This window comes from Pristis pectinata, chromosome 2 (genome assembly GCF_009764475.1).
Source record: "Pristis pectinata isolate sPriPec2 chromosome 2, sPriPec2.1.pri, whole genome shotgun sequence".
Classification (NCBI taxonomy): Eukaryota; Metazoa; Chordata; class Chondrichthyes; order Rhinopristiformes; family Pristidae; genus Pristis; species Pristis pectinata.
In genome coordinates this window covers 115136253-115152808 of record NC_067406.1, presented here as the reverse complement: position 1 = coordinate 115152808, position 16556 = coordinate 115136253, and the positions used below count along the sequence as shown (strand labels likewise).

General features: G+C 38.1%; 1 protein-coding gene across 6 annotated transcripts in view; it reads right to left on the bottom strand.

Annotated features, from left to right (window-relative positions):
- LOC127584880 (arfaptin-1-like) overlaps nt 1-16556 on the bottom strand; it is a 121643-nt gene that overhangs the window by 69627 nt on the left and 35460 nt on the right. For 3 of the 6 annotated variants that reach the window (XM_052041852.1, XM_052041873.1, XM_052041858.1), the window contains exon 3: nt 13574-13675. In XM_052041852.1, coding sequence (XP_051897812.1) covers nt 13574-13675 — 102 coding nt within the window. The remainder of the gene's footprint in view (nt 1-13573; nt 13676-16556) is intronic. The other 3 variants (XM_052041893.1, XM_052041867.1, XM_052041883.1) reach the window with 1 other exon arrangement.

The following is a 16556-nucleotide window of genomic DNA, read 5'->3' as shown; positions in this document are numbered from 1 at the left end:
TTATTAGATTTTTTGCAGAATATTGTGTTGAGCACAAAGGCATGTAGGATCTCAACTAAATTGTTTCCTCTTGTGCTGAAAGTAACAGGGGGTGGACAATCTTGTTAATTTACAAAGCAGAAAACACAGTTTTATCCATTAACATCAGGGTTACAAGGTCTCTGCCCCCTCCTCAATCCCACTTTCTCTTTCCAGTATATGACCTCAACACTCCTACAAAAACTACACACTTTACTCCAATTTCCTTCAAGTTACTAACCGACATTGCTCACAGTTTCCTATAGTGCTATATTCCAATCATGATTTGCTTTTCTTGCCACCTTTCACAACCTCAAGACATTCTGTTGTGTTTTATCACTGACAAATTGCTTTCAAACTGTAGCAACTGGAAGAAATGCAGCTGCCAGTTAGCCCAGAACAAGACCTCATTAATAGTAATATGGTAAATAATGACTAATTGGCTTTAGCAATGTTTACTGAGGGAAAAATATTGGGCAGAACACAATCTATTGCCCTTCCTCAGAACACTGTGATGGGATCATTTACAATCACCTGATAGCATAGAGTGACCTGGGTTCAATATATCATCCGAAATAGGGCACGACTCTAACAATGTATTTTCCTTAAAAACTATAGATATACAGCAGGAAACCAGACCCTTTGGCCCAACTCGTCCATGCTGACCGAGATGCTCATCTAAGCTGGTCCTGCTTGCCTGCATTTGATCCATATCCCTCTAAACCTTTCCTATCAATGTACCCGTCTAAATGTCTTGTACTGGAGTCAGCTGATATTTTTGTGTCCAGGACACTGGAGTAAATCTGAAACCTTGGGGTGCAACAAATTTTTTTTTCAAATTCAAAGGGCAAACTGAACAACTGTAATGCCAATGACTCTCAGAAGAAGAAACTGAGATTACTGTTGGAGGTAATTAAAGCCTGGCACATATTAGCTGAATCCTGTATCTTGTTTGCTTTTGATATATGTAGACTGCTTCACTATTTTAAAAGCTGTGAATGGAATTGAACACTGATCAATATGTGAACATCCCCAGTTCTGAATGGTGGCATTCATTGAAGCAGCAGCTGAAGATGGTTAGGCCACAGATACTGGCTTAAAGAACACAGGCATTGAAGCCCTGGAACTGAGATGATTAGCTTCCAACAAATAAACAACTTCTTGCTAAGAATGATTCGACCCAGTGGAAAATTTTTCTTTTGATTCCTTTTGGCTTAAATTTTACTTGATGCTACATTGGGTCAATTCTGCCTTGATGTCCCTCTTACCTCCATTTTGTCTGGGAGCAACTGAATATTGCAGAAGTATAAAGTCAAGACATAAAAAGCTTCCTTAATAATTTAAAATTCCAACATTTCATAAGATTTCAAGCAGAGGAGAAATTGTGTACGAATGACCCGAGCTCAGGTGCCTCATTTTAAACACCGACAATCCCTGGCACAATACCTAAGATGCCTTCCTGTTTACTTTATGCCACGACAGCCAGTTTTGGAGAAATAAAATGTTACATTTCCCACCCTGGACTTGTATCTTAATGTCTAAACAAATGAAATCAACTCGAGCTGGCTTCCTTCAACAAATGCTTTACAACCCAGTGTCAATTGCTTTTTTTCCCCCTAACCAGGGACCTCACACTCTTGTGTTCAAGGACAAAAATAATTAAAGGCTAAAAGAACTACAGTTTGTGGGAGCCGAGATGCTTCAGAGATTCCAGCAGAGACAAAGAAATGGGAAAGCCGTGCCAGTGATCATCAATTCACTCAAATGCAACACCTCAGCGAAGTGGAGATTAATTTGCAGAAATTAATCACAACACCTACTCTAGCTATTTGCTTCCCTGACAAGTGACTGAATGTCAGGTAGTTTTGCAGCTGAAGTTCCAAGCAGCCCAAATTTTTGCTCACACCCAAGCCTTAGCTCAGTGTAGACATTCTTACTGCTGTCACACATGGCTATGAACTGAAATCAAGCCCAATTCTAAGCTATCATTTAAATACCGTACTGAAGAGTATTATAGTGTTAGAGATGCCATATTTTAGATGAGCTAAGAGTTATACTGATATGGGCACTGTATTTTGGATGAGATCTTAAACCATCTGTAGTTCTAGATCCCATTACACTAAAAAAAAGAACAGGGAATCCATTGGCCAATTTATCAGACGATACCTTGAACAGATCTGAGCAGATCTTATTGTGGGACCCTGCTTTCTTCAAAATGGCTGCTATATTTCCCTGAATAACAAAGATACCACAACAAATACTTCAAACATCTTGAAGCTATGAAAACTGTAATGGGATTGACCTTGCTAGGAAATGCCCGAGGTCCGGGATTCCCTGCCAAACAAGCAGGAAAACTGAAATACTGGTCATCATGTCATCTTCACAATTATAATCTCAGCAGCAAAGCATAATGTACAATTTCCCATGATGTGGTCAAGGATCCACTCAAACAACCAGATCTGAGTGTGTTCCTCTATTGATTTTAATGGAGGAGAGGACTGCAAGAAATTAAAGCAAGTGTTAGGTTCTTTTTAATTGTTTGAGATTATTTGCATTTTCATTAAGTGCTTGTGTTAGACTTTTCAAAATACACTTATTCAAATTTGTTGTATTGATTAATTTGTTCTTTGACTTAGACTGCTTTTGAATGCTTCCAAGGTGTCAGAAACATGCAGTGTTTTGACAGCTGCCTTAACTAGTGGCTATGGCTTAGCCAGCTATTAATGTTTTTGCAGCAGTTCTGTGAGTGGGACTTGTCTAATAAATCAGGTTAGGTGGGGAAAACTTGAGGAAACTTGCATTGATCATTACCATCAAGGTTTCAGCAAGCTATGCGTAGGAAGTTCTCAAGGGTGGGGGGAGGGTGGTGGGGAGAGATTTGCAACAGGTAAATGGGAATTTAATCTGGAGATCAGCAGCAATTTTGTTTTGTAAGTAACTTTTACATTTAATTACATCCAAGTGTTGATAATTTTTGAATTATCAACTTGTTTTGAAGCTATTGGCAAGGTTTAGTTAATTTTTAGCTGGTAGGATGAAAGACCACTGCAGTTATGACTCTGATTGCTGACATACAGACTAGAAGTTCAAGTTCAACTGCTCAGTAAATTGTGAAACAGAATTCAATAAATCTAGAGTTGCACTATTAACAAATGGGAATGGGACAAATAGAATGGCTGTAAAAAAAAAATCCCCGGCTCACTTATGTGACTGTCATGGTTGAGTCAATACTTTCAGTGCAACCAAAGATGGGCAATAAACTCAAGCTTGCATGAATCAGAGAAGATTTTCAAAAATTAAACTATTTTAAACATTTTTTTAAATGTCAAATTTAGGAAGTAGCCTGCAAATTCTTAATTATAATCACATCCATTCTTCAACTGATGAATTTTAAAGTACAGATTAATTATCATTCTATTAATGCAAACTAAGTTTTATTCCTTTCATAGTCTCTGTTTCCTAACCAGAACTTAGCTGGCACTTGATGGCATGCCAGGAGAGTTTCATGTTCTGGGTCCCAACTCCAGTAGCTATTTTGCACCTGATAGATTACATGGCATATTCACCATAATGGATAGTACTTTGGCTTCATTCCAATCTTCACCCATTGTCAATACATGTGGTTTTCAGGATGCTGCCAGTACCATTTTGAAGGATACAAAGGAGTTAACAAATTGTGCCCTATTTGTGCATTAAGAGTTTATTTGTCTATGGGTTGTGAAAGGTCAAGCTTAAGGTTGTGGAGTCCAGACTAAACTCTGGGAAACAGTTCAGAGGAAAATAGAAAGCAAGTACTCTTCACTTGAGATCAGTCAGCAGAGTGGATATGGAGATATGGTAAGATTCAGTCATGGAACTAATAATGACTTTCACTTGCACAAAGACCTGGTCTAAAAATCTCCAGATGGTCAGGTTCGTAGAATCAAATTAAACTATTCTAAAATTATATTGCAAGAGCATATATATGCAGCAGGCATAGGAGGCAAAACAAGAGCACATACTCCATGAATGGTACAAAAAGGGATAGGACATATACAGTAAATGGCAGGGCACTAAGGAATGTTGATCAGTGCCAAAAGGTCCAAGCCCATAGATCCCTGAAAGGGGCCAAACAGGTGAATTGGGTGGTGAAGGCAGCACACGGCATGCTTGCCTTCACAGGTTGGAGCATAGAATATACAAGTTGGGTTGTTATTTTGCAACTTTACAAAACACTGGTTAGGCAGCACTTGAGTATTATGTGCAGTGCTGGTCATCACATTACAGGAAGGATGTAATTGTGCTGGAGAGAGTGCAGAGTAGATTCACCAGGATATTGCCTTGATTGGAGGACTTTAGTCATGGGGGGAGATTGGACAGGCTGGGCTTGTTTTCTCTGAAGACAAGGAGGCTGAGGGGTGACCTAATAGAAGTTAATAAGATTATGAGCAGCATAGATAGGGTAGATAGTCAAAACCTTTTTTTTCCACGACAGGGGTATCAAAAGCAAAGAGGGCATAGTTTTTAGGTGAGGGGCAAGAAATTTAAAGGAAATATTAGGGTTAATTTTTTTTTAAAAAAAGAGTGATTGATACTGCCAGAGGTAGTAGTGGAATAATACAATCATTATGTTTAAGAGGCATTTAGACAAGCACTTAAATAGGCAAGACAAAGGATATGGTGCTAATGCTGGCAAATGGGATTAACATAGATAGGCAAAAATGCTGACATGGACATGGACGGTCGATGAGCCTATTTCTTGATGTACAATTCTATGACTCCATAAAAAGTGGACAAAAACCTAGGATTCTTTGTAGACTCTACACTAATCAAGTCCAACCAATGCAGAGTAGGAATTAACAACACCAATAAAATGTTAAATTACATTGTCAAAATAGTTTAATATTTTAAAGGAAACCCTGATCAATCTGGTCAGATCATATCTTGAAAAAGGTATCTATTTTCTACCACTCTGACACTTTCTTAAGGGAGACAAGTTCAGAGGGGTTCCCCTACAGTCTGCTTCAGGGAAAGCCATTGCCAGGGTCCCACTCCATTACCCACTCCGTTGCTGAACAGCAGCTCCCTGAATCAGTGTGGATTCTATCCATCTAGTGGACATGATCTTCTCCTCACATCACCAAGAAAGGTGCAGGGAGCAGCACCAGCCACAATATGGCCTTCTATTTCAAAACAGCCTTTGAGCATCAATTGAGAGGGACTGTTGAACACCGTCCTCAAATTTGCATGCCCACAGAAATTCGGTTTCATCTTACTTCTGATTCACAATGCATGCAAGCTATAATACTAACCAATGGGTCCACAACAGAACCAATCTCGGTGAAGACTGGTATCAAACAGGGCAATGTCTTTGCCACAGCACTTTATTCAATCTTGTTCTCATAATGATGCGCCTTGCCTCCAACAAACCTTCGGCGCAAGTGAAACTCACCTTCAGAACTAATGGTAAACTGCTCAGCGTACAGCAGCTACATTCCAGAAAAACATTCATACAAAGTTCAGTAATTGAAATGCGGTGTTCAATGATGCTTGCACTTGTGTAATCCCAGAGGCTGAGCTCTAAAACATTGTTGACTTGTTTACTGAAACATACAAGAGGATAGGCATGCTTAACATCCTTATGACCAAGGTCCTCTATCAAACACTGCACCACATCAGCCTCCAACTAAGGTTTATGACAAGACCCTAAAAACATGGACTAGTTCCCCCATCTTGACAGGCCCTCTTGACAAAGGTGCTCATCAATAATGAAATCTACCACTGCCATCAATGCAACAGGACAGGCTCTGGCCAATTGACCTGGCACAAAACTCATGGTTTACCAGACAGCAATGATCAGTGCCTTCCTAAAAGCTTCTGAGACCTGAGCTACAGGCATATCAAGGCACTGGAAAAATACCACTAACTCTGCATCTGTAAAATCCTACAAATTCAATGGAAGGATATGCAAACCAACATCAGCATCTTCTCCCGGGCCAAGTTCCCAAAATCAAAGTCCTGGTTACTTTCAGCTATGTTGGGCTGGTCACATGCCTGACACTAGACTTCCAAAACAAACACCCTATTTTGAGCTTCACCTTCGAAGAAGGTTACCAGTTGGAGAGAAAATAATTCAAATTATGTACTCAAAGCTTCCTTGAAGAAATGCAGCATTCCCACTGACTTCTGGGAACCTCCAGCTCTTGATCGTTCAAAGTGAAAGAGCATTCGGATGGTATTGAGAACCTCAAAGCCACTATTGGAAGTTCACAGAAGACCTGCATAAACAAGGTTAGGAACACACTGCACTGCCTCACATATGCACGCTCCACCCCACCAAATCTAAGGAAGGGCCTGTGGTTCCCACATTGGCCTCTTTAATCATCTCAGAATCAACACAACCACAATGGAAGCAAGTCATTCTTGATCCCAACTGCTTAGTTACTTAGGACTGCTTAGGAAGATAATGACTCAGGCAGGGAAACACTTGAGAGCAGAGATTGGTTTTGTTTAGCTTATTTTCATTTCACAGACTCAATGTTTCAGATTGGGAAATATAAGGTATTTCAGAAGTGAACTCAAAAGGTATATAAAATTATAGGATTCAAAAAGATCAAAATATTACTTATATTAAACTATGGGGGCAGAAGAAGATACAAGTTCAAATTAATAGGTAATTTTAAATTGGTGTCAGGAAATTCTTCTTTCCAGAAAGTGACTAATATTTGGAATAGAGTTCCAGATAGTTGGTAGAAGCAAAAGCACTGGGTGAACTTAGAATAAAATACGAACAAAAAATGCTGGAAATTTTCAGCAGGTTAAGCCATATCGGTGGGAAGAGAAACAGAGCTAACATTTCAGGTCCAAGACCCTTCGTCAGAACCGGGAAGGAGACAAAAGAAGCTTGTTAAAACACAGGGAGGTTGGGGGAGGTGTACGTCTCTGATAGGGTAAAACCAGGGTGACTATGGGGATGAGCTGTAAAGACTGGGTAAATTTAGGAAGCAGTTACATACCACAATGAAGGAGCAGTATGCACTGGTGGATAAATGAATTTCTATTTATCTATGATAACTAAAAATCATTTAGGATCTTGCATAAAAGATTCTGCTAAACAGTGTTAAAACAATAGCAAGACAATGACATAGCAACAAAAAAAATCTGCTTTCCAAGCTCTGATGCCATTAAAATAGGCAGATGATTTTCTAGCTCTGCAAGTGGGATTTTATTGCAGACAGAACTATTTACTTTAGGTGAACAAAGACTTTTAGATTGCAAGTTTTTTATGCAAATGAAGTCTACCAGTGCAATCTGACTATAACCAAGTTTAATTGAACACCTCCATCTGTAATGCACTTAGCAGAGGTACAAAGCACTGAAATTCATACCTTATAACACAACTAATAAGGTAGGATGCTGCTTGAGTTGCAGCTTGTGTGTGGAAACAGCTTGAAATATGGGTGCTAAAAATAAAATCTGACAACTCATTATCATGCAACATGAAAAAAAACACCACCCAACCATCATACCAGCTTTCCTTTGGGAAAAAGAATAGAAATGTATTGCACTACGCAGTACGAATGCCACCCATGTTGGACTGTTACATTTCAATGAATACACTGTAATTTACCCAATCTTTATACTGCTGTTTAATCTCCTATTCCATCTTCATCTTTTAGCAAACCTTTCTATTCCTTTTTCCTTCAGGTATTTGCGTAGCTTCCCACTGAATGTATTTAAGTTATCTGCCACTTCCTGTGTTTGCAAGTTCCATATCCTAAGTAAAGGAATCTCTTCTATTTAACTTAGCAGTAACTATCTTATAATTATGGCCCCATATCTGATTTCTCTCACAATCCCAACCAATGCGTTCATTTTTAAAAGGTTATCCAAGTCTTCTTATAATTTAAGATAAAAGCCTTTAGATACAAATCCTAGCACTTGGTTAACATCTTTTCAAATTCTTTTGCTAAGCTTCAAAATTGCTTTTGATTATTTCTTTACCTGTAATGCTTTGCATCATTTCACAAGTGTTCATTGTATTTAAGTGTTTGGTCTATAATTTCCAACATTTTCTTGTATTAAAATATTCTTCCTCAGCATTACCTCCAAATCCCTGTTTACTCTCATATACAAATTCTGATATGGAATTACATTGCCAAATCGAGATTATTATTTACAAATAACAGTGGCCCACTTTCTATCCTTAATCTGAATTATGATCATTTACCCCCTTCCACTCTGCTTTCTATTTAAATAGTTAATTTGCTGTCCTTACAGTTTTATTTCCCCCCCCCCCACCCCACCATCAAATCCATACGCCTCTGTCATGAGTTGATGATGTGGCACTTTCTGGCATTGTGAATATTCAAGTATAGATATTTACTACAGTCTCTCGTTATTTTTACTTTAAAAAATTTGTTTAGAGTTAAGCATGGCCTAGATTTTCGGCATCCATGATGACTGCTTATATGCTCTATCACTACTGAGAGATTGATTCTAGGACCTTTACAATGACCTACATGAAACCTACTAGTATTTTGTCCTAATTTGATACATGTTCCGATTATGCAAAATTCATCAACTACTTTTCTTTAGAAAAAGTTTTACTTTTTTAGTTTTGCTGATTTGCTAGTCATTTTTTGACTTCTAAATTCTGAGTGAGAATGGAGCCATGTGTTAATTGTAAGAAGTCTAAACTCTTTTCTCCTTTCACTGCATCTTCCTGATATTTATTTTGGGGTGGGGGGGAAGGGTGTTAGGAAGCATAAAGGTATTCTTGAAATCTTCCATGATCACTGTTCTATTCCTGTTATTCACTTCCTGGATTGCCTTGCATACGTTTTCCTCCAATTTCCTATCATTATTTGGTGGAGTATCGTACACACATATTATTGACAATAGCATCTTCTTTCAATTGCCACTAATTTTAGATGAATGCAGCTACTCCACCTCACTATCGTCCTTCCCTTTCCTCCCCAAGCAACTTGTAGCATTTAATATTAAGTAATCCTCTTCTCCACACAGCCATGCTTCAGTCATATCTACTCAATCCAAAAACAGTCCAAAAAAAAAGTTGATTTTTTAAATTTTTTTCTTTTTAACTCTGTAGTTTGTTTTTATCTTTAGCCACTTGACTTCATCTGAACTCTGGCTAGTCAATATTATTTTATTTCTTTAACTTGCCCTTTACTCTTTTCCTGACCTTTTTTCATTGTTAGGTTTCTATAATTTACAGCAGCGTCTTGCCACAACATTATTAGTTTGAAGTCTTATTTACACCCTCAGTTATCTTTACTGCTAGGTCCTTGGTCTTACTCTGTACAGATTTTCATTAAAATACTGAAGCTGGCAATGAATAATTGATCTTCACAATATTTTTTCCTGACAGAAAAATTTACATCTGGAGTGAATTATAGGCAATTTAAACCATCAGTCTTTGATAAATTACAGCCTTCTCCTCCATCTATTAATCTATGTCTAATCATTATTTTATCACATACCCTGGATATTCAAAGATGGTGTCTTTAATTTGCTGAATCATCACCAACTAGCTTCACTCTACAGGTCACACTTTCCATTAATTATTTAGCTCAAGGTCCCATCGTCATTAAGTGTTTCATTTTCTTGAAAACCGTAATGAAAATAAATTAAAGTGTATTGCACTTATTAGCTCCCAGGAGATTAATTGAAATTGAGAACATCTAAACTGCAACCAGTGCATGGTTAATACCAAAGGGAGTGAGGGTGGAGGGGAGTGTGGGGAGAGGGAACAGGAAGGACACTGAACAATATGGTGTAAATCAATCAATCTTTCAATTTGTTTTTGCAGATAGCCATTGGTTTTGTCAATTTGGCACCATTTCCATGGCAATTCCATTTTACATCCTCCTGTTTTGTAATATTACATTCCCTACAGGATCAAAACTTGCCCTGCAGGCTGATGGCACTTTTCATAAACCAATATGCAACTGCACAGTTCTCTGCCTCTGGTGTGGTATTTAGACTTATAGATACAACCCAATTCAGCTCCTTGTCTCTGGCTATTTGTATTAAATAAAGCACCTGTATTTCAAGCTCAGGAATAAAAATTTAACTTATCACTGTTTCATGTAATTGAAACATGCTCTGAAAAGTAAAAATGTTAATTACTTAATAAAATGCACTACATTGTCTCTAGTCTTTAATATCCTTCAACATTCTAAACCAGAATGCAGTTTAGTTGTGGCAGGACTCACAGCTGGGTAAATTAAGAAACTAAATTTGTTTTTAAATGTGCTTATTGAGTCATCCATCGAAGCTTGGACCTCACAAATCTCTGAAGTTCTATGTTGGTATGGTCCACTTAAAGAACAAGCCTATTACTTGCCAAATTAATAAAGTATCCATGAAAGCTATTTCACCAAGCCAGTAGATTAATAGCCATAACTTTCTTGAATTTTAATTTAAGCCACTCTTCTCACTTTCTTTTCAACTCTCCTCCTTCAAGTAAGAGATTAATTCTGCGCCCTCATCACTTGCAACAATGTAGGTGGAACTCAGCATGCCTCCATTTTCCACAAAGTTGTGGGAATAAATTTGGTCTCTTCCCTACATCACCTGGCGAACCCTCTCTTAGCTCAACCTGGTGTATCAGCATTAATGGCAGTAATTCCTGGCCTCGTCCTCAGCACACGTTCCAGTGATTCTCCGGTTCCAGTCCCATGTACAAACCACTATTGCTCAAGGTGGCAGCTTAAGAAATTCTTATTTTTGATTATAAAACAATGCCCAAAAGCAATGCATTGAAAAATTGTACAAATGGGCCAATCCAAAGGTAATCAAAATTAGTTTGAAATATGTTTTTAAAGAGAGAGAGGGGACATAAAGGAGCGAGGGAATTGCAGACTTCAGATCCAAGCTACTACTAGTGGGGCAAAGAGGGGAAATGCCATAAGAGAACAGATCAGAGAAGTGAGATTTAGAAGGCAGGATTATGGTAATAAAATTGAAGGAGATTATAAAAATACAGCACTGTGGCCGCAAGGCATTTAAATGTGAGGACAGGAGCTGGTGAATCAGAAGTCAATATAGATAACAGACACTGCAGTTATCAGGACATGCTGTAGAATGAAACCTATACAGCAGAGTTCTGGATTTGTAGAAATTTACTGAAGTTGGAAGATGCAGATGTTCGCTGTCATGAACCAGCAACAAAAGAAACACACTGAGTCATGACTCAGTGTTAAAAACTATTTTATTAATCACTACTTATGATAATAAGAAAAATAAAAGTAAAAATGTTAATATGTTAGAAGTAAAAATGTTAAACCTTGAACATTAACCCCAAAAACTAAACTCTTCGTGTGTATGTGTGTGTGGCAAAGTCCCAAACTCCAAGTCCAGGAATGGTTCTTAAAGTTCAGTTCAGCAAGCCGTAAGGTGAAACATGAGCAAAGGCTTCTTCAACAACCACCGTTGTCTGAAGATAAGACGTAGATGTAAAGAGAACATAGAGAGAGTAATTACGAAATCCAAATATTCCACGATGGAACCCAAACGACACCGCAGTGTTTACTCGGTACTGACTTCCTCACCCTGAAAAGCATCCGAGTTGTGGTCATCCATACAAATACCTGTTTCCTTCTACAGGTCAGCAACAAAGTGAACTCCACCGGATTACTTCCAATTTCCATACGTGGATTGCAGTGACAGACACAGTTATTGTTTCTCATCCATCAATAGCGAAACTAGCAGGCTGGTCTCTCTCTCCCTCACTGACTTCAAATGACCCCTTCAACAACGTCATTACATCCTTTATCTTTTGTTGACGTAAGCACGCCCCACACACACACACACACACACACACACACGCACACACACGCACACACACGCACAACTAACTCTATCTTAAAGGGACATTCACCGAGTCCGTAACATTGCCTTGAATGCATTGGAACATTTAAGTCAGGATGAGCACTTGAATAACAGCAATTATTAAATTACCTGGAAAACATTTGGCACTCAAACGTTCAGGCTGATCATTGTACCTTGTATGTTGTATTATTTCTCTAATCATTATTCTATGTACTCACTACATGGATATTATTCCTACAAGTCCTTTCCACACCATTCAGCAGTTAATACTTTCTATGCAGCCTTTTGGTTTCCTTGATGATTTACTATACACTGAAGTGGAATACACAAAGACCCCACATAGCCCCTGAGAACTAATAAATATGCAGTCTTCCTTCATCCTTCTTGAAATAATAAGTGACAACATTTATGATTAGTTTCTGTATATCCTCTTTTTGAGCCTTATGAATTGAATCTATCTGGGCTATTAGAGGGAGTAGAGATTCATAGAGTCATACAGCATGGAAACAGGCTCTTCAGCCAACACGTCCATACTGAGCAAGGTCCCACTTGCCTGCATTTGGCCCATATCCCTCTAAACTTTTTCTATTAGGGTACCTGACTAAATGTCTTTTAAACATCCTAATCATACCTGCCTCTACCACTTCCTCTGGCAGTTTGTTCCATATACCCACCACCCTCTGTGTGGAAAAATTTGCCCCTCAGATCCTCTTTAAATCTTTCCCCTCTCACCTTAAACCTATCCCTTCTAGTTTTAGACTCCCCTACACTGGAAAAAAGACTGTGACTATATACCTTATCCATGTCCCTCATGATTTTATAAACTTCTATAAGGTTACCCCTCAGCCACCTCCATTCCAGGGAAAATAGTCCTAGCCTATCCAGTCTCTCCTTGTAACACAAGCCCTCCAGTCTTGGTAATATACACGTGAATCTTTTCTGCACCCTCTCTAACTCTAAACATGTCCTTCCTGCAGCGTGGCAACCAGAACTACACACAATATTCCAAGTGCAGTCTCACTAACATCTTGTACTTCTATAACATGACATCTCAACTCTTGCACTTAACGTGGCTACCAATGAAGGCAAGCATGTAATATGTCTTCTTCACCATCCGTGTCGTCATTTTCAGGGAACTATGTACTCCGAGGTCTCTGAACAACATTAACTGTATGTCCTGCCCTGGTTTAACTTCCCAAAATCCATCACTTTGCACTTGCCAGAGTTAAATTCCATCAGCCATTACTTTGCCCATTTTCCCAATTGATCTAGATCCTGTTTGTAACCTCAGACAACCTTCTTCACTGTCTATGGAACTTACTAATTATGCCATCTACACTCTCATCCAAATCATTAACATATATGACGAAAAACGTGGGAGTAGAAGAGCATAATGAGGGAATTCGAAAGTATAATATAAGTTATAAGTCACAGCATTACCAACTATACTTCAGTAAGAAATCCAGAGAATACACTGATTCACTCTCCTCCAGTCTATGAGCCAAAGTTGTTATCCCAGAGAGGAGGTCTGCACTGTTATTCAACTGGAACCAAAAGACTGGAGGGGCTTATCCTGCTGACATGACTTTACATGGGAGAATGTCTTTCAGAACTTGGACCTGGTACAGAACATAATACTATCACTGACTGAGTAAGAATGCAACTAATGATAATGGAACATGCTGAAATAATAACTGCAAAAAAAACATTGCATTCATACCCATTTAAAACGTTCCTCTTGTGAATCACTTACTTCTCCATTACTGGTGACTGGAATTTCAGCTGCAGAATCTCTAGCAGGTGCTTCTGCCATTACAGGTTCCTTTAAAAAGAGTAAATGGATTACAGTTTTTGTAACATTTGGACAATGAAGACATTATTTTTTTTTGTGTGTTCTTAAAGGTCAGCCTAGCAAGCGCAACATTCAACGTAAATAGTTATATGCAGTAAGCCATAATATGTAAGATCCAGTACCCAACTCAAATGTGACTGGAATTGGTTTCAACAGCTGTTATTTTAATTAGTATCCAACAATTAAGTTTGGCTCTTTCTGCTCAAAAAGGATGAGCTTACTGAAACTGAGGACGTGACAGGGCAGACATCGAGATGTTTCCACTAGTGAGAGAATCTCGAACAAGCGGACATAGGTACAAGATTAGGGCTGGTCATTTAATGCATAGAGGGTAGTCAATCTCTGGAATTCTCTACTCCATAAGGTTGTGGAGGGTCAATCATTGGGGGTGTTTAAAAAGGAAGTAGGTACATTTTTGAAAGATCATGGAGAACAGGCACAGAAGAAGTAGTGAGGACTGGGACAGATCAGCCATATCATATTGAACAGCAAGGCAGACTTGAGGGGTCATTCTCCTCCTATTTTCTTCTGTTAATGGCCAGATTTCAGGAACAGGTAACTAGCAGATCCTGCATTGTAATGGTGGCCTCACCAGCAGTAGCCAAGTTCCAAAATGAAATGATAAATACACTAATGCCTACAACATGTAAAATGGTTATGCATGCTCATCAAGCTTAATTACACCCTTCCTCCCCTTTTAAACCACCTCTTTCCTTTTAACCTTGCCACTTCATCACCTCTTCCCTTTCTCTGCCTCTATCCTCCCATATCATATTTTTTCTCAATGGCTTTCTGTTTGCTTTCAAAATTCAACTTCAAACGTAAATCCGAAGTAGGTGGAAAAAAGAAACTGCTTTTCCTGTCACATTATGTCCTTCCCCATCAATAAACTTTGTCTTCCTTCTCTTACTAAGTTTCTTTTCACCTTTTTCTCTGCTTTAAGATTCTTGAAACTCTGTTGTCAGTTTTTGATCATTTCTCCTAATACAGTCTTCTTTGGTTCAACTTCCATTTTTGCCATTTGGTCTTTGAAATCTCTTTAAAACTTTTATTTGCCTTGACAGTTGTGCAAATACACATTGTTATAAATTAGAATCTGTGCCATGGATGCAAACTGTTGGCATTAGCTTTAACTGACTACAAAAGTATGTGAAGAAGAGAAATTAGCTTTGTGCTTTTTTCCCCAAACTCATTATTAGCATGAATAACACACGATTTCTCCCTATCAGCGTAATCTATATCCTAAGGTTGATAAAACAAAAAAAAAGGCATGAGGTAAGTGGAGAAAATGGGAAAGAAAGTCACAAGAAAGCCATTATATGTTTATTTGAGTCAGATTAGTATTCACCTTATTGGAACTATTCAGAAATGTTTACACTTTGACTGGCTTTATGATAAATAAACCATAAACTTCTTTTAATTGTCATGCTGCATGTGGCTGAAAAGATCTTTAAAAAACAAAGGATAATGGAAAAAAAACATAGCCTAAGCCATTATTGCTTGGAGGCTAAGTTTACCTGAGTAAGAAACAAGGGCTTGGGATAATTCTAAATGCTGCTCAAGACGCAACATAATGTATACTATTTAGTCAGGACCATTGGGTACATATTTCTTCTTGTAATTTATTCATAATAATAAAAATTAATTTGAAAAATTAAATCAAATAAAGCCAGTTTAATCAATCCATTCTTTAGAACAAAAGAAGTTAAATTTAGAATCATGCCCTTCCTCCATCGCATTTTAAGTCAGTTACCTCATTGACCCAAATATATCACGTGCAGGTGCTTTTAACTTGTATGAATAGAGGTAAATCAGCTTAAATCAAAATTAAATTGTTTCAATCAAAAAAATCTAGATAGCTAGTTGCAATGAAAATTAAAAAACATACACCTGTAATAATCTCATAGAATTACATGTGGACATGTGGTAAAGAAAAAATAATTTTAAACAAAACAAAATTATATAGTTTGTACATAGCTATTCATGTTTATGTTGTCTTTACCTTGGCAACTGATAGAACGTACTGCAGGCACAATCAAGTGCCAGAGTCAGTTCTCATTTCCCCAAACCCAGTACTTAACTGGGGAGGTGGCTAAGATCCCATTAAGGAAAAGGGAGACCCAGACATTTCTACAACCAAATGATAAAGTAAAAAAGGAAGTCATATAAGAGAATTTCAGAATCTTCATAAAGCTCAGAACATGAAGGTTGTTAAATTCAGCATTGCACCCTACGTACATACAGTGTTCATTCATCTGGAATGAAGGGTCTCAACCCAAAATGTCACCTGTCCATTTCCCTCCACAGATGCTGCATGACCTGTTGAGTTCCTCCAGCACTTTGTGTGTCGCTCCAGATTCCAGCATCTGCAGCCTCGTGTGTCTCCATTTTGCACCCTACGCATACCTCTTGGGTAAACTAAATTTTAACTTATCCATTACACGATCCTAAGACCTGGAATTTCCTCCTTAAAACCCTCTGTCCCTCTTTTGCTCTAATTTCTTGAATTTTGATTAATAATATTTGCATGAAGTACTTTTTGGTGTTTTACTTCATGACAGGAACAATCCAAGTGCAAGCTAATGTGTTGTGTGCATATGTATATTTTGTTTTTGTGTGCGCGTGCTATTAAGTGAAGAAGAACAGCCAGATTAGTAAGTGCCATGAACTGTGGAAAGGTTCAAATACTTGGTCCACATCAGATGAAAAGGGAATTGACTTGAAATATTAACTTTGTTTCTCTCTCCACAGCTGCTACCTAATCCGCTGAGAACTTCCAGCATTTACCTGTTTTTATTTGAAATTGCAGTAATCCTCTTTAATAAAACAAATTTATACAATACAATGGGAA